This window comes from Geotrypetes seraphini, chromosome 1 (genome assembly GCF_902459505.1).
Source record: "Geotrypetes seraphini chromosome 1, aGeoSer1.1, whole genome shotgun sequence".
NCBI classification, from domain to species: Eukaryota; Metazoa; Chordata; class Amphibia; order Gymnophiona; family Dermophiidae; genus Geotrypetes; species Geotrypetes seraphini.
This window is the reverse complement of record NC_047084.1, coordinates 526,120,997-526,144,596: the sequence shown is the minus strand read 5'-3', so window position 1 is coordinate 526,144,596 and position 23,600 is coordinate 526,120,997. Positions and strand designations below refer to the sequence as shown.

Below are 23,600 nucleotides of genomic sequence, written 5' to 3'. Positions count from 1 at the left end.
TTTGTTATGGTTGGGGTTTTGTTTTTTTCTAGAAGTAAGAAATTGGTTTTGTCTTTATTCAGCTTTAATTTGTGGTCTCATCCATTTTGACACTGATTCTAGTGCAGTGTGTAGTTTGTTCGTTGTGTTGGGGTTGGTTTGGTCGAAAAGCAGGAGAATGGTGATGTCATCTGCATAGCTGTATAAAGTTATGCCTATTTCGTCCAAGCGTGTGCCAAGTGTGGCTATGTAAAGGTTAAAGAGTGCTGGAGATAGTGGGGAGCCTTGGGGGACTCCACAGGGGTTGTTCCAGGATTCCGACTGTTCCTTGTTTGCTTTAACTCTGTATTTTCTTGAGCAGAGGAATCCTTCAAACCAATTATAGACTTTGCCTGTGATTCCTATTGCCTCCAGTGTTTGTAGGAGGATGTTGTGATCTACTAGGTCAAATGCCCCTGTGAGATCAAGTTGTATGAATAGCATTTTTTTGCCTTTACTTAGGTGTTGTTTGGCTGTGTCTAAGAGGGAGATTAGTAGTGTTTCTGTTCTGTAGTTGCCTCTGAAGCCTGATTGTGAGGGATGGAGTATGTTGTGTTTTTCTAAGTGAGAAGTTCAGTGAGAAGTTTTGCTACAAGGCCTTCCATTAGCTGTTAAATTGTTAATGAGAAAACTGTCTTTACAATGAGGTTCATCAGAATGGCCTCTTTTAGGGGCTTATATAGGGCCTTACGTAGGACCCTCAACATGATGTTAAGGTTTCAAGAAGTAACTACCAGTCAACTCCAATGGAAAGAACCTCAAAAACGTTGAAAACAGTCTAATAAACAGGTTCTGCACACAACTGTAAATTGATTAAACAAGAGGAAAATACCTCAGAAGCCAGCACCACATAGAATATGAAATTCACAATGTGGTTGATAGCAGGACAGGTTCTCTATCATCGGTCTATAAAAAACCTCTTGTGGCTGATTGATAAATTTTAAGTTATCAGTGATATTTAGACACTTTAATAATAATAATAATGGCTGATTATTATTATTAAAGTGTCTAAATATCACTGATAACTTAAAATTTATCAATCAGCCACAAGAGGTTTTTATAGACCGATGATAGAGAACCTGTCCTGCTATCAACCACATTGTGAATTTCATATTCTACGTAGTGCAGGCTTCTGAGGTCTTTTCCTCTTGTTTAATCAATTTACAGTTGTGTGCAGAACCTGTTTATTAGAAGGTTTCAAGAAGGACAAGTTTGATGCACAGGTGGACGCAACAGTACTACTCCCTTCAGAAACCTAGAAATATCTGGGTAAGAGGCAAAAAACCTCTCTCCAATCGAGCTTAAAAACAAGATAGACTTGCCACCTGGATTGTTAAGGAACTAACCACCAAGCCCTTCTCTAGACTTTCCTGAAGAAATGAAAAAAATCGCTGCTATCAGAGCCCTAACCTGCTCTATCTGCTGCTCCAAACATCTGTGTTGAAATAATTTTCGGGCTGGTTTCTTGGAGGAAAGGAGTGTGGCTATGACTACCTCCGAGCAATGTTTCCTCTAGTTTTTCATAGGCTGTGTGTGCAAAAAATTTCATCTGAGCGCATTTTAACGAAAAACTAAATTTGTGTGCGCTATAAAAATGATTGCCAGAGGGCCCGGAGTTCAGTTATGGGCATTTAGGGTCAGGTCTTTGAGTTTAGTCTGAATTAACGAAAACACAAATTATGTTTCATTGAAATGTTTCATTGAGTGCTACCTATAAATAAGGTATCATTGTACTTTATACTTAAAATTTAGAAAATAACAGCAATTTAATTTTCAAAGTTTTTCGCTGCGATCTTTCATATTTATCCAGTCCAAATAAATTCTGTCAAGATCTGTTGAGCCTCTACCTTGAAGGTGACTCTTAACACGCATCAGCATTTCCAAATGCTCTAAATGTAAACGATTCCTTTGATTAGTCTTCAAAATGTTCATTAGACTAAAACCATGCTCACAATCTGAACTAAATGCTAAGAATGTGGCACCAATGTCCATCAATTTTGCTAAATCTGCAAATTGATCATTCTGAAATGCAAATTTTGTCATATCTGGAAAGCTGTTTATCAGATTGCTTTTGATTTTTTCTGCAACAAGGAATTTAAAGTCTTGTATTGCTGAATAACAATTTCCTCCGGAAGAAATTGTTTATACTTTAAACAAAGAGATCTGATATGTCCATTTCCGAAGTCAAAGTCGCATTGTGATATTGCTGTACAGTCAAAAGCAGACCATTCCTCAACTTCATTTTCAGGAAATCTTTCACCCAGATGCAAACATAGGATGTTGATGAAGGTTAATATGGAATTAGTATCCACTGAAACTTTTTCTCCAGACCTCATCCTGTTGATTTTATCATTCCACTTGTCGCCTAAGTATTGCATTCAAAGTTTGTTCAATTTACCCTGTGCAAGATGATAAGCTTCCAATGGTGTCAAACCACGTTTTTGAAATGCCATGGTTAAGGAAGCCAGTTCTGATAAGACATCATTCAAAACTTCAAGTGTAATATGAAATTGTTCACTGTTCAGCTTCTTATAGCAGTACTTTGCAATAGGATCATTATCTTGTCTTCATTACTAATTTGCCTGTTTTCTTTTTTGGTTGGGCTTTCAAGCAACATGTTAACCAGTCCCCCTCTTAAATTCGGATTTTTACTTCCGAGTTTCCTAATACTGTTCGTTATGAGATTTACTTGATAGATGGCATTTCAGAAAGTCCAGTTTCCAAATATCATCCCATATTTTTCCAGTAGAGAATTTTCCAGTTGCTTTGGCATCTTGGCAATAACAACACACAACTCCATCGTCTTTGTCATAGGTAAATCTTTCACACAGTCTAACACGCATTGTATTTCGAGATTCCGGTGTCTCCGTTTAAACAATTTCTTCAAGCCATTCAGACCTAAAAGCTGTTGCAGCTCTCTTGCGTTTTTACCCTTCCTGCCTACCAAAAGCCTTATGTTTTTATCAAAGACAACAAGCAAGTATAGATACACATCACAAATGGTGGTCCATATTTGATGCCAGAACTTACTAAGCATACGGCAATCAAGAAACGTGTTTTAAGCAGGGCTGTGGAGTCGGTAGATAAATGTTCCGACTCTGACTCCTCAGTTTTTTGTACTTCAGACTCCGACTCCGACTCCAGGTACCCGAAATTTCCTCCGACTCCTCGACTCCGACTCCACAGCACTGGTTAATTTTCAGATCGTTAAAATGGAATGTCAAGTTGAGAGAAATGAGCATTTTCGACACCACCTTCTTTTTGCTTTTAATCAAGGTTCTAAGGCCACAGAAGCTGCTTGCAACATTTGTGCTGTGTATATAGTGGGTGCTATAGCTGAAAGAATCGCTCGTGATTGGTATGCCAAGTTCAAAAATGGAGTCGGTAGATAAATATTCCGACTCAGACTCCTCAGTTTTTTGTACTTCTGACTCCGACTCCGACTCCAGGTACCCGAAATTTCCTCCGACTCCAACTCTACAGCCCTGGTTTTAAGTATACCCACTTTGCTATTACATGACCAGCATTTATTCTGGACCAAATTCTGGCCAGATGATGAGGCATCCAGAATGCTCGATGCAGAGTAAAATAAACAGTTTGTGAGAGAGCAGAAGAGTGAAGGGCTTTGAACGCAGTTTCCCATATTGTATTCCAATACTCATTCGCAATTTTCCCATCAATATCTTTGTGCCAAACTTCTCTTATTCTGACATCTAAGCAGAATCTAGAGCTCCGTAGAAGCTTATCTGTGATGCTTCTTTTTTTTTTTTTTTTAAGTAATCCGGTCACACTAAGTGAGGTACTTAGGGAACCCTGTGCAGAACAAATTAGAATGAAGGCCTTTTTTAATGCTGTGGGTGAGTTGTAGCCGTCAAAAAAATTGAGATGCAGGCAATTTATGTGTCTTGCACAGCTCTGCAAAGGGGAGCCAGTTCTCTCCGTGAAACAGCTGACCGATATTCTAGTTATTGTGGTTCTGTCATGACTTCCAAGACACTGGACGGTTTGGGATCAGGATTTGGGGATTATTCCAAAGTGGGGCAAGTAATAAGTCCATCCATTTAACATCTGAAAACTGTTCAAACTCATGTACCGCATGAATTATGGATGAGATTATGGGATTGTTAGCCATCTCTATGGTTTGTTTGTTAGACTGGCACATATTTCAGGTTCAGAGATCTTTCTCTTGATTCTAAAACTAGCCGTGTCGGTAGACTTGTGCTCTCTAAGATGTAATTCCATTTAGCACCTTCTATGAAGAGGTAATAATAATAATAATAATAACTTTATTCTTGTATACTGCAATACCATGGAAGTTCAATGCGGTTAACAGATGAAGAGACTGTACATTTACAGCGATGTTACATACATGACAGTGATAAGGCATTTAAGATAAAGGAGTAACAAAACAGGACATTTAGTTAAACTAGGCGATCAGTTTTGTTAGGCCATTTAGTTAGCTTAACAAAATCGGAGGGGTCGGAGGCATATCGAAGGTAAATGTAGGGAGCAAGGAAGAAAGGGAGGGGAAGAGTCAGAGGAATTTGTCAAAGAGATAGGTTTTGATTGACTTCCTGAACATTTGGTAGGGAGGGGAATTAGAAATGAGGGCGGTTAGGCATTTGTTCCATTTGCCCACTTGGAATGCTAGGGATCTATCAAGGAATCTCTTGTAGAGGCAGCCCTTTAGGGATGGAAAGGTAAACAGGTAAGCGTTTTGTGTGCGAGAGGGGCCTGCAGTTTCAAGATGCTAAGACAGGTAAATTGGAGAAGAGCCTGTTAAGGTTTTAAAGCAGAGGCAGGTGAATTTGAAGATGATCCTTGCCTCTTCTGGCAGCCAGTGAAGGTTGTGTAATAGGGGCTTACATGGTCATATTTTTTGAGATCGTAGATGAGGCGAACGGCCACATTTTGGACTATTCTCAAGCGTTTGATGGTACTTTTATAGGATCCCAGGTATATGATGTTGCAATAGTCTAGGATGCTTAAGATTAGTGATTGGACCAGCAGTCGAAAGGAGAGGTGGTCGAAGTAGCGTTTAATGGTGCGAAGTTTCCAGAGGGTGCAAAAGCATTTTTTGACCTGGGCACTAGTATGGTCTTCGAAGGTCAGGCATCAGTCCAGGATGACTCCAAGGATTTTTATAGTGGGGTTGATTGGGTAGTCTAGTCCATTTAATTTCAGGGAAGTGTTTGTTAGTTTGTAGGTAGGGCTTGCCAGGAAAATTTTGGTTTTTTCAGTGTTCAATTTTAATTTCAATTGTGAGGTCCATTGTTCTAACTTGTTGAGGACGGAAGAAGTAAATTGTTCCGTCTCTTGTGTCAGTGAAGTTAAGGGAATGATAATGGTGATGTCGTCTGCGTATATGAATGATTTTAGGTTTAAGTCAGCTAATGTCCGTGCCAGTGGAGCCAAGTAAATGTTGAATAGGGAGGGGGATAGGGGAGAGCCCTATGGGACACCACAGGGATTGCGCCAGGAATGGGAGAAGGTTCCGTTAATGTGGACCTGGTAAGTACGGTTAGTTAGGAAGCTTGTGAACCAGGTTAATACCTGTCCGGTGATCCCGATGGAGTCAAGGCAACTGAGCAAAATGTCATGGTCAACCAGGTCAAAGGCACTGCTCAGGTCGAATTGTAGTACCAGGGCGCTTTTGCCCAGTGAGAACAAGTGGAGGAGGTAATTGGTCAGTGCGGCTAAGACAGTTTCAGTACTATGGTTTGTACGGAAACTGGACTGGGAATCATTAAGAATGTTGAGCTTTTCTAGGTATTTCATGAGGTCATGGTTAACTAGACCTTCCATGAGTTTTTGGAAGAGTGGTATGTTGGCAATGGGTCTGTAGTTGGCAGTGGAAGAGATTGGTTCCTTGGTGTTTTTAAGGATAGGGGATAAAGAATGTGGCCTAGTTCAGTCGGAAAGTGGCCAGTGGACAGGCATAGTGAAACCCAGTTGAAAAGTTCGGCTTTAAATGTGCGGGTGGGGGGAAGATTTCATGATAGCGGGTGGGCAGTTGTCTAATAGGCAATTGGAGTTAGCGTATTTAGAGTAGAGTTTGAGAAAAAGGTTCCAGTCTGGGCTTTCGAAGGTAGGACATATATAGTCAGAAAACCTACTCCTCCACTTTGTTTGGGGCATTTAAGTTTCTAGAGACTTATTTTAGGTATTTTATGAGACCAAAGAAAATTAACAAGCATTGACTCGATTTTCTAATATATGGATCGCTGAAACAGGCAAGACAGCACACTTAAGACATAATTGATCACTGGAGCTATCATCATAAGAACATAAGAATTGCCGCTGCTGGGTCATTTTGATAGTGTCAAGGCGCCCCCACCAAGTAAGTTTAAGGGGGGACCATTGTGAGAAAATATCATTGATATACAGCCTGGTCAGTGGTCTAGTGTAAAGTACTTCAATCATAGAAGAACCAGAGAAGAACCTGAAAAATATATTGCCATTCAATGCGATCAAACGCATTTTCCGCATCCAATCCAATGGCAACCAAGGGAGATTGAGTTTCTTTCGAGTGAAATATAATATTGGCCAGGAGTCTAATATTGTCACTAGACAGGCAGTCCATCATAAATCCAGTTTGATCTGGTGAAATAATTTGAGGAAGAATTGATTGAATCCTGTTAGATAGAATCTTTGCATAGATCTTAGCGTCTGTATTAATTAGCGATAAAGGCCTGTAGTTTTGGACATCCATATTGTTCTTCCCAGCCTTCGGTAGGACTAAAACACTTTTTATATAAAACCCTAACAGAGACTCTAAAGGCTATACTATTGCCTAAAATGACTTTGCTGTAAAAGCAGAGTACTGAATTAAAACAGAGAAGGATAATTAAATAACCTACTAAAGCCCAAGTTTTACCTTTTTCCAAGTTTGAATGCTAGCAGGTAAGATATTCCAATGGAATTTTTCTTCCCCTTAGCAGATCCTCTCTCAGCTCCTCCTCAGGGTGCTGTTGCTTGCCCAAATGGGAGTAATGAGACCTGAACATGTCTCTCCAGCACATGGAATATGAGAAACCTTCTGTGAGCCAGAAAAATGGGGATATGTAATTAAGCCTCTGTTAGATCCAGAGAGAATATTTTCCCAGAGCAACTAAGGCAACAACTGCTCTTATCTCCATATGGAACTTTGGTACTTTTTAAGGTTACATTGACTGATTTGAGATCCAGAATCCAAATCTTTCTTTCGCACAATATAGAGTATCTGCCCAAGCCTGTTCGGCTTCCAGGGCTTCTTTCACCACCTGGATTTTCAGCAGATATTGCACCATTGCTTGTACTCTGGCTGCTCTCTCTGGTTACCTCACTGGGAGTCTATGAAAAAATCTCAAGGCGGCTGAAAACAAATTCAAGCTTGTTTCCCTCTTGAATGATCTTACATAGGGAAGAGCAGAGGGATTTGTTTTCTGCACATACCTGAATAAAATCTAGAATGTATTGGCTTAATTCAGACCGAAATTTTATAAGGGATAATATAGTCATATGTTACCTCCTGTTCCATCTCCAACGGTGAAATCGCCTCCTTGAACCATGAAATCCTTTATCACTCGATGAAATTTACTTCCTTTGTAGCCATATCCTTTCTGAAAAGAGAGAAATGAAAATAGCTTTATTCAGTCATACCCTCGCTAATGAAATTAAAAATATACTAGCTACAGGTACTATTGCTGAAAAGCCAGGGTCACGAGAATGCAAATTTTATTGTACGTATCTGATTTATTTGCAGAACTGCTCACTGATTCAGTGATGCTGACTTTAATAACAGTAAGAGAGATTTCTCAAAAAGTGTTTTGTCAAAAACAAACAAACGATGGTAGAAAATGAAAGTAAATCACAGTTATCCTTTTTAACTTCCCCCCTCAAATGCATAACACATAGATTCTCTTCCTGGTTTTCAATACGTGTGCAGATGCAATATAAATAGAATTCACCTAAGGGAAAGGTGAATGAAGAGTATGCTTAAGGGTCACTTAAGAGCACTGATACCAAAATAAGTAGAGCCTTATAATCTATATTCTGATAGGAAAGGCACTGTATAACAAATTTCAATACAGGCAGAGCAAATGTCTGCTCCAATAGCTTACACTCTAAATAGATACCTAAGGCAACTGTACAAAAAGTGAGTTTGTATGTCTGTGAAGGAACGGGGCTTTGGCTTCTGGTTCCAGTCTCATCATTCAGCCAATTCTTTCCTTATCAGGAGACATTCTGTAGAAATAAAGTTGAGTGTTGCTGAATTAATTTTTTAATTTGTTGATTAGGAATGTCAGATGCAGCCAAAGGCCTTGTTTTAAATTGAATCAAAGAGGGGCGTGGCTTAGGCACGGATGAGGTCAGTCATCTGATCACTAAGCTCCTCTCCTCCCTGTGATTGCTAGTATAAAATTAAAGAATATTTCTGAAAAATAACTTCTCAAATGGCATCAACTCGGCAACAAAAGATAGAGGCTGATTTTGGAGGGTCTGGTGGAGGGAAATGGTTGAAACCAGATCCTCACACTTCATCAAAGGTCCCCTTACCTTCAGAATCCTCATCAGAAATTTTAGAAATGGTAATGGCTGAGCTAAATAGCATGAAGACACTCATATCAGATACTAATACTAAGGTGACAAGTATGAAGGAAGAGGTTGCTAATATTTCACAGCAACTGGCTGTATGCATGACTCAGATGGACTCTGTGGAGTAAAGGATGACAGGTCTGGAAGAAAAAGGCAATGACTACAGTAAAGATCATAAAAAAGTTGTACAATTAAACAAGGACTTGGAAAATTTAAGTAATTGTTTTAGAAGGAACAATATTTGGGTACTAGGTTTATAAGAGGGGATCCGGTTAAATTTGTGGAAAATTTTATCCCAAAACTGTTGGATTTGAATTTCTCAGATCCATTTGAGGTGGAGCAGACACATCGGATCCCAGGAAAAATATCTAATAAGATTAGCGGTCCACGTCCTCTTATTTTCAGAGTACTAAAGTTTAATCGAGCTTTTGAAATATTACGTGCCGCTAAGGAGAATAAATTTTTAAAATTGCAAGAGAGGAAACTTTCAGTAGTCCCGGATTTTGCAAAACGCAGAGCTGACCAAAGAAATCAAATGTTGGCCTTAAGGCCACAGCTAAAACAGCTAGGAGCCAGATACGGGCTTTTTTACCCCTCAGTAATGAGGGTTACTTTAAACAATAAAACACTTCAGTTTGAAACTTATGAAGCTTTAAAAGAATATATTGAACAACAGCAGCAGCAGGACATGGAGTAGCTGTTAAGCTCAAGATTCCATAATGGCTTAACTGTAACGCTAAACAAGTGAGCATTCAAATATACCATCAAAAATTTCTTTAATAACTTTACTATGATTGTTACTTTAAAACGTTGAAGTTAATGGAAAGTGCTTGGAGTTGATTCGATAATGCAGTGCTTAGGCAGTTTCCTTGCCGTTCTGAGTAAAAATAAGAAAGTACTCAAGAGGAGGTATTATGTTTTACTCCACTTTGCAAAAAGTAGTGCCCTCTGGTGGTTTACATGAATCCTAATGACTGTATGTAAGGTGTAAAGTCAGAAAACATGAGAATTGCAACTGGAGAAAGGTGAGAGGAGAGCGATCAGGAAATTGCCTGAGGGCAGTTCCCTCTCCACTGACTTCAGTTACCACAAAACCTTTTGAGAATGGTGAACCTTTGTCGGCTTGAAATAACTTCCTCTTAAGGGAAATTAACAAGCAACCAGGTAAAAGCAGTATCAACTTTGAGTCTGTGTTGCAGCAATAGCTGCTGCTTTTTCTTGCGAATAATATGATCAGCATGGTTGCTACTGGAAAAAAAATAGAAATAATACTGCAATCAAGATTTTTGGATGCAGAAAATGATCCTGTGCTTGGAAAAATTAGGAGGAAGATGATTTTGTTACCATTGTGCTTAACGGATGGCCCAAGGCTGCACTTTAGCAATGAGGATGTGGGTGAATATGGAGTTGGTTCTGGTAGAAAAAGGAAAATGCTGGCTAATGGTACAAGACAACAAGTTGCGGCAGTTTGGATCCTGTGAAGGTGTTAGGTGCTATCCATGTCAGGAAAAATATCAATATACTATAATCCACTCAATCGGAAAGGTACATAGAACATTCCTGCATTACTATAGTCTCTTTTCTACTCGGGGAAAAAGGCCTCAGAATTGGAGCCTGAGCGCAGTCCTGTCATAGACTGAGATAGTCAGCGTAGTTTTTATTGCTCCATGCCCCTGTCATCGGCCAAAAAAACCTGATTTATTTCTTTACTGTTTTTTCTTTATTTAAGATTTATTTTAATATTTTTAAGAATTTTGTTACTTAATCTATATTCTAAAGTATCATTCAACGTTTTTCAAAGGTTGCCAGAAATGCACTTATCCATTGATCTGAAAAAGATTGACAGCTAGTTACTTATCTTCGTCAGTGTTTGTTCTGAAAATGCCGAAGCGGCCAGCGTTTAGCGGGATTTACTTTTATCCGCTGCTTCAGGACCAATGTTAAGGCATCAAGACATATTTCTGCTACAAACTGTCAACAATTCTTGGTTGTATTCTTTATTTATATATACATGCATAAGTAATAGTAGGGGGGGTTATTCTTTATGTAATTTTATTGATTGAAAATAAGTGCTTACTATAATGACTAATGGATGTATACTGTTCTGCACTTTTTACTGATTTGAAAATTAATAAAGATTAATTAAAAAAAATTGAATCAAAGAGGCACTAAGAGATAAAGGGGACCTTTTATTAAGCTGTGTTAGGCACCAATACAGCAAAATGGTCTAACTCAGGATACGCTAAATAAAGTGTTCTGTGTTGTCATGTGTGATACTTATTGTTTTGGTTTTTTTTAACTGTTTAGGGGGCATGTTTGGTGGAGAGTAGGCATTCTTCCAACCAATTAGCACACAAATGAGGGATCCCTTACTGCCTACAAAATAGGTGTTGGTAAGTGTTCCTGCAGTAATTTGAAAAAATGGCAGCATTAGAGCAATGGCCATCAATGGAAAAAAATAGAAAATTGGGATTTTACATTCATGGTAAAAATGGCTGTGTGCAGGAAAAACCGGCATAAGGGTGCAATAAGGCCAATTTTTACTGCAGCTTTATTTAAAAAAAAACCAAACAAACCAAAAAAAAAACCCTGAAGCGATTTGCACAATGCCACACAGGGTGTGAAAGGTAAAACTTCTTCAGTGTTTCTCAACTCGGTTCTGGAGTACCCCCTTGCCAGTCAGGCTTTTAGGATATCCACAATGAATATGCATGAAATAAATTTGTGTATAATGGCGGCAGTGTATGCAAATCAAGTTTATGCATATTCTTTGCGGATATCTTGGGAAACACTGAATTAGATGATGAACCATTAATCATTCTCTTGAGCTGGAAAAATCTCAATTTTAGGCCAGTTACTTCAGCAATAATCCTCGGCCATGGAATTTGCGATGACCAGCTCCCTCCCTATCCCCCTCCCAAGGGCTCTGAAAACTACCTCCAATGTCTCCAGCCCTGGCTGACTTGAAGCAGGAATCAAACCCAGATCCCTCGGCATGGATCCAGCCAGCAAGTCAGGTTTTCAGGGTATTCACAAGGAATAAGCATGGGATAAATTTGCATAAACTACCTCTAATCTATGCAGATCTATGTCATGCATATTCATTGCAGGTATCCTAAAAACCTGACTGGCTTAGATGTGTCTTGAAGACTCTCTTGAGAACCCCTACTGTAAATAAAGTAAACATGCAACTCAAAACGAGGACATCTGATTCCTTACAGTGAGAGATCAATTTGCCAGCTCACAGACATTCATTTTCTCTGATGCTACAAGGATACCAAAATGATTAGCACACAAATATTTTTAATAAATTAAGTATTTAACATACCAGTGCAGGTAATACAAGGTTAAGGAGTGCATGCAGGACAGAAGTGATGGTAGAGCGCACTAGACTGCTTGGAAATATTCACAGCACAGGTATTTTTGGCGGAGTTATCTGAAAGGTATTTAACATAAAATCTGTGTCTGTTACAGGATTAGGCAGAAGAGCAGTTAACTTTCATTGTCAGAGTAAGCATGCTGTCTTGATGCAAAGGTAAAACCATTTTCATTACCTTGGCTAGTGCCATGCAGAAGCAGTTAAAGGAGAACTCAGACTTTCTACACAGCGATTGCTCTTTCACAGCAGATACACTAATTATTTTATTTTACTGTAGTTATTATTTATTTATTTCAATTTATATTCTATCCTCCCCAGAGAGCTCAGAACGGGTTACATAATTATGCACTAATTGTTAGCTCGTGCTAAATCGGTTAGCACCTCTTGATGAATTCCCCTCTTAGAGGAATAAAGTTAACAATCAGTGCAAATCTTTGAAATTATCTGGGTTTTCCTTTCTCAGTTACAGAGAAATAAGATTTGGAAGTGTGACATAAACAGTATTTGAGTCTGGTTTACCAGTTTAGCAAAGACTATTACAATAAGAAAAAATTATTGTGAATAACAAATGATTTTTTTTCTTCAACAGTCAGTATTTGTTCCATTTTTCAGAAAATTATGTTGCCTTTCTTGCTCTATTGGCCCTGTGTCAGGGACTTCCTTTTTGTCCTCAAGCATTCTATTTCACCATGTGGTGCAGTAGTTAGAGCTACAGCCTCAGCACCCTGAGGTTGTGAGTTCAAATCCTATGCTGCGCCTTGTAACCCTGAGCAAGTCACTTAATCCATTGCCCCAGGTACATTAGGTAGAATGTGAGCCCACCTGCACAGATAGGGAAAATGCTTGAGTACCTGAATATAAACCACTTAGGCTATAAGTGGTATATAAATAAATAAATAAATAAATAAATACAAATATTGTATCTGTATATACTTTTTGTAAGACTGGAATATATACCTTATGATGACCGCACTCTTGTACCTTTATTAAAACCTCCTTGCCCAAGACTATGGGCTGCGCTAGCAATTTCTAGTGCGGGGAGCCGCGCTGAATGGCTCGCGCTGCTCCTGACGCTCATAGAGTTCATATGAGCGTCGGGAGCAGCGCGAGCCATTTCAGCGTGGCTCTCTGCGCTAAAAACCTCTAGCGCAGTTTAATAGAAGAGGGGGTATACTTCAGTTCTGTGTCATAGTCCTACTTCATACGTGGCTATATGATACCTGTGTGAGGCTACGATAAGTATCAGCAGAGCTATGCTGTACTGTTGATCCCTGGAGGTCAGTGGTTCATGTCCAACTGTCTTTGCTACATCTAAAAAAAAGTTCCATACTGGAGAATTTGTATACAAAAGAATGATGTGCCAATACAGGGCCAGATACGTTTAAGAGTATAGCGCTGTTAGCCAGCAGTCTAAAAAGGGCAGTGCTCAGCTGGGATGAGAAAAGAATGGATGAAAACTGAATTGCTTGCTCAGTAGTCATGGGATAACTAATGAAATGATCAAATCTTTCCTTCATACAGCTATTACCTTCTCAAGTTTTCCTTTCTATGGTATTACTGAGTAATCATGGCATTATATTCTCCAATTGTAATACAATTCTAAACCAATACCATACAACTATGCAATCATATTCAGTTTAAGCTCTTCAGTTAATCATTTTTATCTTTTTTTTGATCCTCAGAGTCGAGCGCAGTCATCTTTCATAGTTTCTTAAGAGAACTGCTCAAATCATCATCGATCCTTTTTTAAATGATTTTAAGGCTGTCCCCTTATAAATTTGTGTCCCACCATCAAGCCCGCTACATGTCGGCAGGTCCCGAGCCGACAGAACTTTAATACAAAAGATAAGTGCCTAAATTTAGGGCGTTTTAAATAATATTTAAAGAATACCACTTACCGGTATATCTATGTTAAGATTATGAGAATAAGTAAAAATCATTAAAAAAAAAGGATCGATGATGATTTCAGCAGTTCTCTTAAGAAACTATGAAAGATGATTGCGCTCGACTCTGAGGATTCAAAAAAAGATAAAAATGATTAACTAAAGAGCTTAAACTGAATTTGATTGGATAGTTGTATGGTATCTATTACTGAGACAAAAAAATGCTCTGTGGGTGCTTGAACCTCTTCCCCCTCAATATTGAATAAACTCCCTGACAGGGAGAGGTAATTTCCATTGAGTGTAATATCCCCAATCACTGAAAAATTAAGACTAAGCTATAACTCTGGAAAAGCTCACCTAAGAGAGAGAGAGTATGTGTGTGTTTTATCCCAGATTTATATACAGCTATCAGACAGAATCCTTAGCAATAAGATGCCTTCAAATAAAAAGGGGTAAATTAAGTCAATGAACTAATTGACCATTTATATATATATATTTTTATTTTTTTTTATGCAGAGCTATGAAATCATTACACTGACTTTGACTCCAACTCCTTTATTTTACAGTCTGACTCCTGATATTAGGCTTAAGTTTTTGTATTGATCTAAAGTGCTGGTAAATATAAGTTAGAATTTCACGAACAATGGGCCCCATAGTAGAATCAGAAAAGGTTCAAAGAAGAGCAACCAAAATGATAAAAGGGGTGGAACGCCTCTCATGATATGATGCTTGTTAGACTGCCTACTCCCAATAACTAGGTTCAAAGAAAACTGACACTAAACAATGATTCTAATTTTAAAATTATGAGGAAAGGCTAAAGAGGTTTATTGCTCTTCAGCTTGGAAAAGAGATGAAGTCTACAAAATCCTGAGTGGTGTAGAGTGCGTAAAATTGAATTGATTTTTATTTGTATACCAGTATTATTGGAGTTGATATTATTTGTTTTTATTTACTTTGTCTCACTTGCATACAGTTCCAGACAGAAGATTTTCACAATCCAAACTTTGCATGGTACATTATCATTGGAAAACTGCTAGAAGGACTGGTTACAGTAGAAATTTGTTACCACTTAGCCATGAACTCAGTGCATGCAGAAACCATACATATTATAGAAAATATGTGCATAGGGCAGATAAATCACCAGGGCATGAAGCTCATAACTGCATAGCAAAGTGATAATGCCACTATAAATATGGCCTTCTAAATCAAGTACATCAGCTCATATAAGTGAAATGGTCATCATATGAGTTAGTATTATTTTTTTATTGCAATTATATAGATATTTTCCAAGATCAAACATCTTGCTTCAAAAAAGGAAGGAGAAAAAAAAAGTTAAGAGAAATGATCATAAATTAAAAAGCTCATATAATTTTAGAAAAGTAGTAACTAGGGAACACTCATTGAAATTACATGGAAATACTTTTAAAACAAATAGCAGAAAATATTAAAGCCTATTAATGGAGCCTCAGTAGGTAACAAAATAAGCCTTTAAGAACCCTGGAGAGAAGCAAAAATGATTCATACAGGCAGAATGTAGTAAAAATATAAGAATAGCCATACTGGGTCAGACCAATGGTTCATCTATGCTACCAATCCCAAGATGTGGCAATGAGGGCGACTTTGGCCCCCTCAGGGGTCACATTATGGGCTCCTTTTACAAAGCCGCGTTAGCGGTTTAACGCGTATAATAGCGCACGCTAAACTGCCGTCCTCGCTAGACGCTAACGCCAGCATTAAGCTGGCATTAGTTCTAGCCGCGTAGCACGGGTTTAGCGCGTGCTAAAACTGCTAACGCGGCTTTGTAAAAGAGCCCTATATGTAGCACATTTTAAATCTACATATATTTATACACCTAAATATTATAAGAACGTAACCTTATGAAAGAGATTTTTGGATGATATTTTTTTCTCTATGGAAGGGGTCTGAGGAAGAATTGAAGGAGTTTGTTATTTGGATTAATGGGTTAGATCCCCATTTACATTTTCACAGCTACATATGATAAAGAAAAAATTGATTTTTTGGATATAGAAATAACAAAAGTTGGGTCAAATATTCAGACTGCATTTTATAGGAAGCCTGTAGCTAGGAATACGTTTCCACCCCTATAAACTTAAATTTGAATTTACCAGTGAGTCAGTTTATGAGAGCAAGAAGACTCTGCTCTTCTATAAAATAATTTTAAAAGTAGCTGTAGATTTAGAAGAAAGATTTTGAGAGAGAGGATATCCGAAGAAATCAATCAGGCAAGCATATGCACATAGACAACTATTATTGCAAGAAGCCCCAAAGCCGACAGAGGAAGATAAATGACTATTTGTGGTCCCGTATTCTACTGCGACAAATAAGTTCATTTCTTTGTTAAAAGCACACTGGCATCTTCTTCAATTGCATGATGTCTTTCCTCAAATGGCGGAAGCACTGATAAAAGAAAACATCGATGAACACTTGGAAAGAAACGAACTTCTGATAACCAGCCAACATGGTTTCTGCAGGGGGAGATCGTGCCTAACTAACTTATTACACTTCTTCGAAGGAATTAAACGGATGGACAGAAGTGACCCCATAGACCTCATATACCTTGATTTCCAAAAAGCCTTTGACAAGATGCCTCATGAACGACTACTCCGGAAACTGAAGAACCATGGGGTGGAAGGAGACATACATAGATGGATCAGAAACTGGTTGGTGGGTAGGAAACAGAGGGTAGGGGTGAAGGGCCACTACTCGGACTGGAGGAGGGTCACGAGTGGTGTTCCGCAGGGCTCGGTGCTCGGGCCGCTGATATTTAATATATTCATAAATGATCTAGAAACAGGGACGAAGTGTGAGATAATAAAATTTGCAGACGACACCAAACTATTTAGGGGAGCTCGGATTAAAGAGGACTGTGAGGAATTGCAAAGAGACTTGAACAAACTAGGGGAATGGGCGACAAAATGGCAAATGGAAGTTCAACGTTGAGAAATGTAAAGTATTGCATGTGGGAAGCAGAAACCCGAGGTACAACTATACGATGGGAGGGATGTTATTGAATGAGAGTACCCAAGAGAGGGACTTGGGGGTAATGGTGGATATGTCAATGAAGCTGACGGCACAGTGCGCAGCGGCCGCTAAGAGAACGAATAGAATGCTAGGTATAATTAAGAAGGGTATTACAACCAGGACGAAAGAAGTTATCCTGCCGCTGTATCAGGCGATGGTGCGCCCACACCTGGAATACTGCATCCAGTTTTGGTCGCCGTACCTTAAGAAGGATATGGTGTTACTCGAGAGGGTTCAGAGAAGAGCGACACGTCTGATAAAAGGGATGGAAAACCTTTCATATGCTGAGAGATTGGAGAAACTGGGTCTCTTTTCCCTGGAGAAGAGGAGACTTAGAGGGGATATGATCTCTATCATATCCCCTCTAAGTCTCCTCTTCTCTAGGGAAAAGATGATCATGAGGGGCATAGAGAGAGTAGAGAGGGACAGATTATTCAAACTTTCAAAAAATAAAAGAACAAGAGGGCATTCGGAAAAATTGAAAGGGGACAGATTCAAAACAAATGCCAGGAAGTTCTTCTTTACCCAACGTGTGGTGGACACCTGGAATGCGCTTCTAGAGGACGTTATAAGGCAGAGTATGGTACTGGGATTTAAGAAAGGATTGGACAATTTCCTGCTGGAAAAGGGAATAGTAGGGTATAAATAGAGAATTACTGCACAGGTCCTGGACCTGTTGGGCCGCCACGTGAGCGGACTGCTGAGCAAGATGGACCTCAGGCCTGACCCAGCAGAGGCATTGCTTATGTTCTTATGTAATTGTTTACCCAAAATGGGAGAGAGTAATAAAAACAAAGGCTGTAACAATTCCCTGATCATGAAACCACAAAGCTAAGTACATAAAAAGAATAAAGTAATTATGAATACAACTGTTTAGAACCCATAACAATTTGGCACATAAAGCTTAAGATGATGAAAAGCTTGAGCCTTAAGTGGTGTCGCTGAGGTTCTAGAAGATTATTACACCTGGGAACATGACAAAGAGTATAGTGCTAAAAAATATTTATATATACATGTATAAGTTTGTAGAGTGGTGAATCCTGAGTAAAAAGAGGAGTGCCTAGATCTAAGTTAAACCAATCCCAGGGCAAGCAGTGGCTTCTCCCATGTCTATAGGCAAGCAACTAGAACTCACTGCCAGAGGCTGTGTTAACAGCACTTAAGGGTATCTGGGTTTAAAAAAGGTTTGAATAAGTTCTTGGAGGAAACAATCTGCTAGTGAGACAGACATGGGGGAAGGCCACGGCTTGCCCTGGAATTGGTAGCATAGATGGACCATTGGTCTGACCCAGAATGGCTATTCTTATATTCTTTTACTGAACTCTGCCTGCGGCTCATCTAGTACTGGCTGTGAAATGGAAATCTCCAGAGTTACCTGATGAGGATATGTTGGTTCAAAAGTTGGATGATTGGTATAATAGGCTTACTGCTATGAAATATCGGACCTGGGGTGCTTTTGCCCAAAAATTGGGCAGGTTTTAGTTATGGAAGAAGGGTAGGGTGGCTGGAAGGTTATAAGTTGGGGGAGATGGGGAGTGATAGGGAATTCTGTACTTTTTGCTGTGCTAGTTTTTATTTTGTATTAGCGGGATATTTTGGAAAATAATGACTGCTTGTATTATGAGTACCAGAGGTTTGTTTGTTTATGAATGTTGGAACATTCAATAAAGCTGTTAATATGAAAAAAAAAAGAAAGAAAACCTTACAAAGTTGATACATGCCTTCATAACCTATAGGTTGGACTATCCTTCGTCTTGGTTCAAGTCAGCCCAATGAGCATTGATTGCAATTGGTCCAAAATACTGCCGTCAGAGTTTTGACTGGCAGCCAAAGAACAGATTCTATCATTCCTGTTTTGCCCAAATTATACTTTTTGCCTGTGGGCCAGCCCATAAAGTTTAAAGTGCATATTGTTTAAAGCTTAGCATGCAAAATCTCCAGTGTACTTGGCAAACAAGTTAACTAGATATTGCCCACAAAGATCTTTGCACTCCTCTCAAAAGAAGCAATTTTTGTTGCCTGGTCTTAGTCAAATTAAACTAGTCTTGACAAGAAATCGAGTCGTTTTATAGGTGGGCCCTGCTTTATGGAACTCCTTGTTTGATGAGTTTTTTTAATGGCATGTCATATTTATCCTTCAGGAAATTATTGAAAACAGTACCGTTTCAACACTATGATACTGTAATGGTGAAATAGAATAAAAAAGGGTTTTGTAATAATTGAATCTACATTCTGCTGGTTTCTTAAAGTTGATATTGCTGTAAAATGAGCCAATGTAATTTCTGTTTATTGAATGATGAGTATTTTGCAATGATATGTTTTTAACTATACACCGCTCAATACTTATGTCAATAGTGGTAAATCAAGAATAATAAATCCAATCCAATCCTTGGGATTGGTAATATGGACTGTTGCTACCACTTGTGTTCTTTCCAGGTATTTGAGGCCTGAATTGGCTACTGTGGAAACAGGATACTGGACTAGATGGACCATTAGTCTGACCCAGTATGGCTATTCTTATGCTCAGGGTTCTGAGTTTTGACTAATCAGCTCCATCTCAAGCCCTGTCAAATGATGTCACTCATGTGAGAGGACTGAGTACCCCATTTGTCCTCAGAAAAATTAGGGCAACCCATTTCTTTCCTATCTGTCTTTATTCGCCCATGTGTTTTCACCAAGCCTGAAATAAGAGGAGAGAAGAATCGTAAAATAGGATACCGTAGTACTTGAGTACCGTATTTTCGCGGATATAACGCGCACCATTGTAAAACGCGCACAGGGGTATAGCGCGCAGAAATCACGATGATATGTACAAAAACTTTTCTATACCGCGCTCAGGCATATAACGCGCATGCTGCCCGACTCTCCTTTCGCCCGCCCTGACTTTCCGTGCGCTGTCCCGACTCTCCGTTCACCCCCCCTGACTTCCGTGCACTGTCCTCCCTTGAAGTCCTGTCCCCCCTTGAAGGTCTGTCCCCATCCTGAAAGCCTGATGCCCCCCCCGACGTCCGATACATCCCCCCCCCGGCAGGACCACTCGCACCCTCACCCCGAAGGACCGCCGACTCCCCAACAATATCGGGCCAGGAGGGAGCCCAAACCCTCCTGGCCACGGCGACCCCCTAACCCCACCCCGCACTACATTACGGGCAGGAGGGATCCCAGGCCCTCCTGCCCTCGACGCAAACCCCCTCCCCCCAACGACCGCCCCCCCCCAAGAACCTCCGCCCGTCCCCCAGCCGACCCGCGACCCCCCTGGCCGACCCCCACGACACCCCCACCCGCCTTCCCCGTACCTTTGTGTAGTTGGGCCAGAAGGGAGCCCAAACCCTCCTGGCCACGGCGACCCCCTAACCCCACCCCGCACTACATTACGGGCAGGAGGGATCCCAGGCCCTCCTGCCCTCGACGCAAACCCCCCTCCCCCCAGCCGACCCGCGACCCCCCTGGCCGACCCCCACGACCCCCCACCCCCCTTCCCCGTACCTTTGGAAGTTGGCCGGACAGACGGGAGCCAAACCCGCCTGTCCGGCAGGCAGCCAACGAAGGAATGAGGCCGGATTGGCCCATCCGTCCTAAAGCTCCGCCTACTGGTGGGGCCTAAGGCGCGTGGGCCAATCAGAATAGGCCCTGGAGCCTTAGGTCCCACCTGGGGGCGCGGCCTGAGACACATGGTCGGGTTTGGCCCATGTGCCTCAGGCCGCGCCCCCAGGTGGGACCTAAGGCTCCAGGGCCTATTCTGATTGGCCCACGCGCCTTAGGCCCCACCAGTAGGCGGAGCTTTAGAACGGATGGGCCAATCCGGCCTCATTCCTTCGTTGGCTGCCTGCCGGACAGGCGGGTTTGGCTCCCGTCTGTCCGGCCAACTTCCAAAGGTACGGGGAACGGGGGGTGGGGGGGTCGTGGGGGTCGGCCAGGGGGGTCGCGGGTCGGCTGGGGGGGAGGGGGGTTTGCGTCGAGGGCAGGAGGGCCTGGGATCCCTCCTGCCCGTAATGTAGTGCGGGGTGGGGTTAGGGGGTCGCCGTGGCCAGGAGGGTTTGGGCTCCCTTCTGGCCCAACTACACAAAGGTACGGGGAAGGCGGGTGGGGGTGTCGTGGGGGTCGGCCAGGGGGGTCGCGGGTCGGCTGGGGGACGGGCGGAGGTTCTTAGGGGGGGGGCGGTCGTTGGAGGGAGGGGGGTTTGCGTCGAGGGCAGGAGGACCTGGGATCCCTCCTGCCCGTAATGTAGTGCGGGGTGGGGTTAGGGGGTCGCCGTGGCCAGGAGGGTTTGGGCTCCCTCCTGGCCCGATATTGTTGGGGAGTCGGCGGTCCTTCGGGGTGAGGGTGCGAGTGGTCCTGCCGGGGGGGGGGATGTATCGGACGTCGGGGAGTCGGCCGGGCAAGAGGGCTTGGGCTCCCTCTTGCTCCGATCGCGGGTGCGGGTGGGAGCGCGTGCGAGCGGTCGTTCGGGGTGGGGGTGCGAGCGGTCCTGCTGGGGGGGGTGAATCGGGCGTCGGGCGGGGTGGGAACTATGTTTAAAAACTTTTGTATACCGCGCTCAGGCATATAACGCGCGAGGGGTATGCGCGGTACGTAAAATCACGTATAACGCGCGCGTTATATCCGCGAAAATACGGTACTCCAAGTTTTCAAAACCGTAATCATAAAAGTAAATAAAGTGGTGAAATAATAGCCAAAGTGCTAATTGTGTGAAAGAGGTAATGCAGACATCTCCAAAAATGTAAGAAACTCTGAACACCAGCAGCAATTTGCAGCAAGTATGACTGAAATGTTTAGAAAAAGACCACTTTTGGGAGAAAAATAAAATAAACAGCTACTTGTATGAACTGCCAACAGAGCCCCGATGATTAGGATTTTGCTTGATGGACCAGGTCTCAATTAGGTTTTGAAGTGAAACTGGGTATTATATGTGAATTTCTGTGCTGTATCTACCTTGACTAAACAAGACACGTAATATTTATTTGAATTCAACCCAGGTTTGCAGATGTCATGTCTACCTGTTCTTGTAATCATTTGCCGTTATTGATTTGATATTTCAGCTATGTTCACTGTGCCCTTCCCTTGTGCACTGATCACTGGAGAACAAGCTTGCTTTTTAGCATGTAGAGAGCCTGACCCTGAGACTAAAAGAACAACTTTTACCCTTGGCAGGTAGGTGAAAAAGTGTTTTAGTACAGTGTTCTTCAACCTTTTTACACCTATGGACAGGCGGAAATAAAATAATTATTTTGTGGACCGGCAAACTACTAAGACTGAAATAAAAAAAACCCTGTTTCCACCCCGTCTCCACGAGCTCAGTCCTCGCAAACCATCTGATCCCATCCCATCCGCACAAGCAACAGTTATGATTTTATATTGAACTTATTTTATTAAAGTATAAAAAGAAACAATATTCTGTACACTTGCCGTTTTATAAACACAAATAATACAGAGCAAGGATCAACAAAATCCCTGTCTCCCCTCCCCTTCACATATATCCCCTCTACTATCAAGAAAACTGAGTAAGACAAATTATTACAGAATGCTACACAGAAATATCATGCTAATAGAATACCGCAGTCACACGTGACAGGAATAGTGTTAGGGGAGTGCAACTAGGGCAACTGCCCCCTCGTCAGAGAGAGCCCTAAGCCAGCTGAAAGCTAAAGAAGCACTGCATGGGCTTTGCAGTCCCCATTTATGTCTAACACCAGCTCTAGCAGGATATATATTTCAAATCTGATATATTCTAATCACAAAATAGAAATAAAATTATTTTTTTCTACCTTTTCTTGTCTCTGGTTTCTGCTTTCATCTTTTCACTCTCTTCCTTCCAGCATCTGCCCTCTCTTTCTCTTCAATCCAGCATCTGCCCTTCCATACACTGTCTGTCCTCTCCCCCTTCCATACGGTATCTGCCTTCTTTCTATGCCCCTCTTCCCTTTCCATCCAGCCTGTTCCCCCCCTCTCCTTTTTACATGATTCATTCCAGCTTCACTGCTCTCCATTTTTATCTCTCCTACACCAGATCTAGCATCTTTGTCCCTCTCTCCTTATTTCTCTGCTGACCCCCTTTCCAGCATCAATCTCTCTTTATTTTCTCATTCCTGTCTCTCCCCTTTCCCTCATCTGATCTCTCCATTCCACCCTGACCCCTTCCCCTCCTATAATCTCCCTGCCAGCTGATTCCTTCCTTTTTTCCTTCTCTCTTCCCTCCTCCCCCTATCCAACAGTAACTCTCTTTCCTTTCCCTCCCAGCAGCATCTCTCCTTCTCCCTCCCTCCAGGTCCAGTAGCAGCTCTTCCTTTATCCAGCAGTTTCCCAACCTCCAACAGTGGCTTCCTCCCCTTCCCTCCGCTCCTGTCCCAGCAGCTCTCAGTACTTGCCTGCAGCAGTGATTCACTTAGGCAGCCTTTAGTCTTTTGATGGGTCACACCATCTCTGAGGAAAGAGGAAGTTGCATCATCAGAGGTGGGCTGCGACTCAGCAAAAGCCCCAAGGCTGCCTAAGAGAATCGTTGCTGTAGGCAATACTGAGAGCTGCTGGGAGGGGAGCAGAGGGAAGGAAGCTACTATCGGAGGCTCTCACCGGCCCTGAACAGACTGGCAGGAATTTTGCGGACCGGCTGGAATTTTCTGCAACCAGCACCGGTCCAAGATCCGGCGGTTGAAGAACACTGTTTTAGTATATTTGCAAAATTCTCTCAATGATCAGTAGGAGGG

At 41.5% G+C, this 23,600-nt stretch overlaps 1 protein-coding gene across 1 annotated transcript in view; it reads right to left on the bottom strand.

The window, feature by feature from the left end:
* PPIC (peptidylprolyl isomerase C) overlaps positions 1–23,600 on the bottom strand; it is a 56,720-nt gene that overhangs the window by 6,148 nt on the left and 26,972 nt on the right. The window contains exon 2 of the mRNA XM_033929008.1: positions 7,526–7,619. Within this exon, the coding sequence (XP_033784899.1) occupies positions 7,526–7,619 (94 nt within the window). The remainder of the gene's footprint in view (positions 1–7,525; positions 7,620–23,600) is intronic.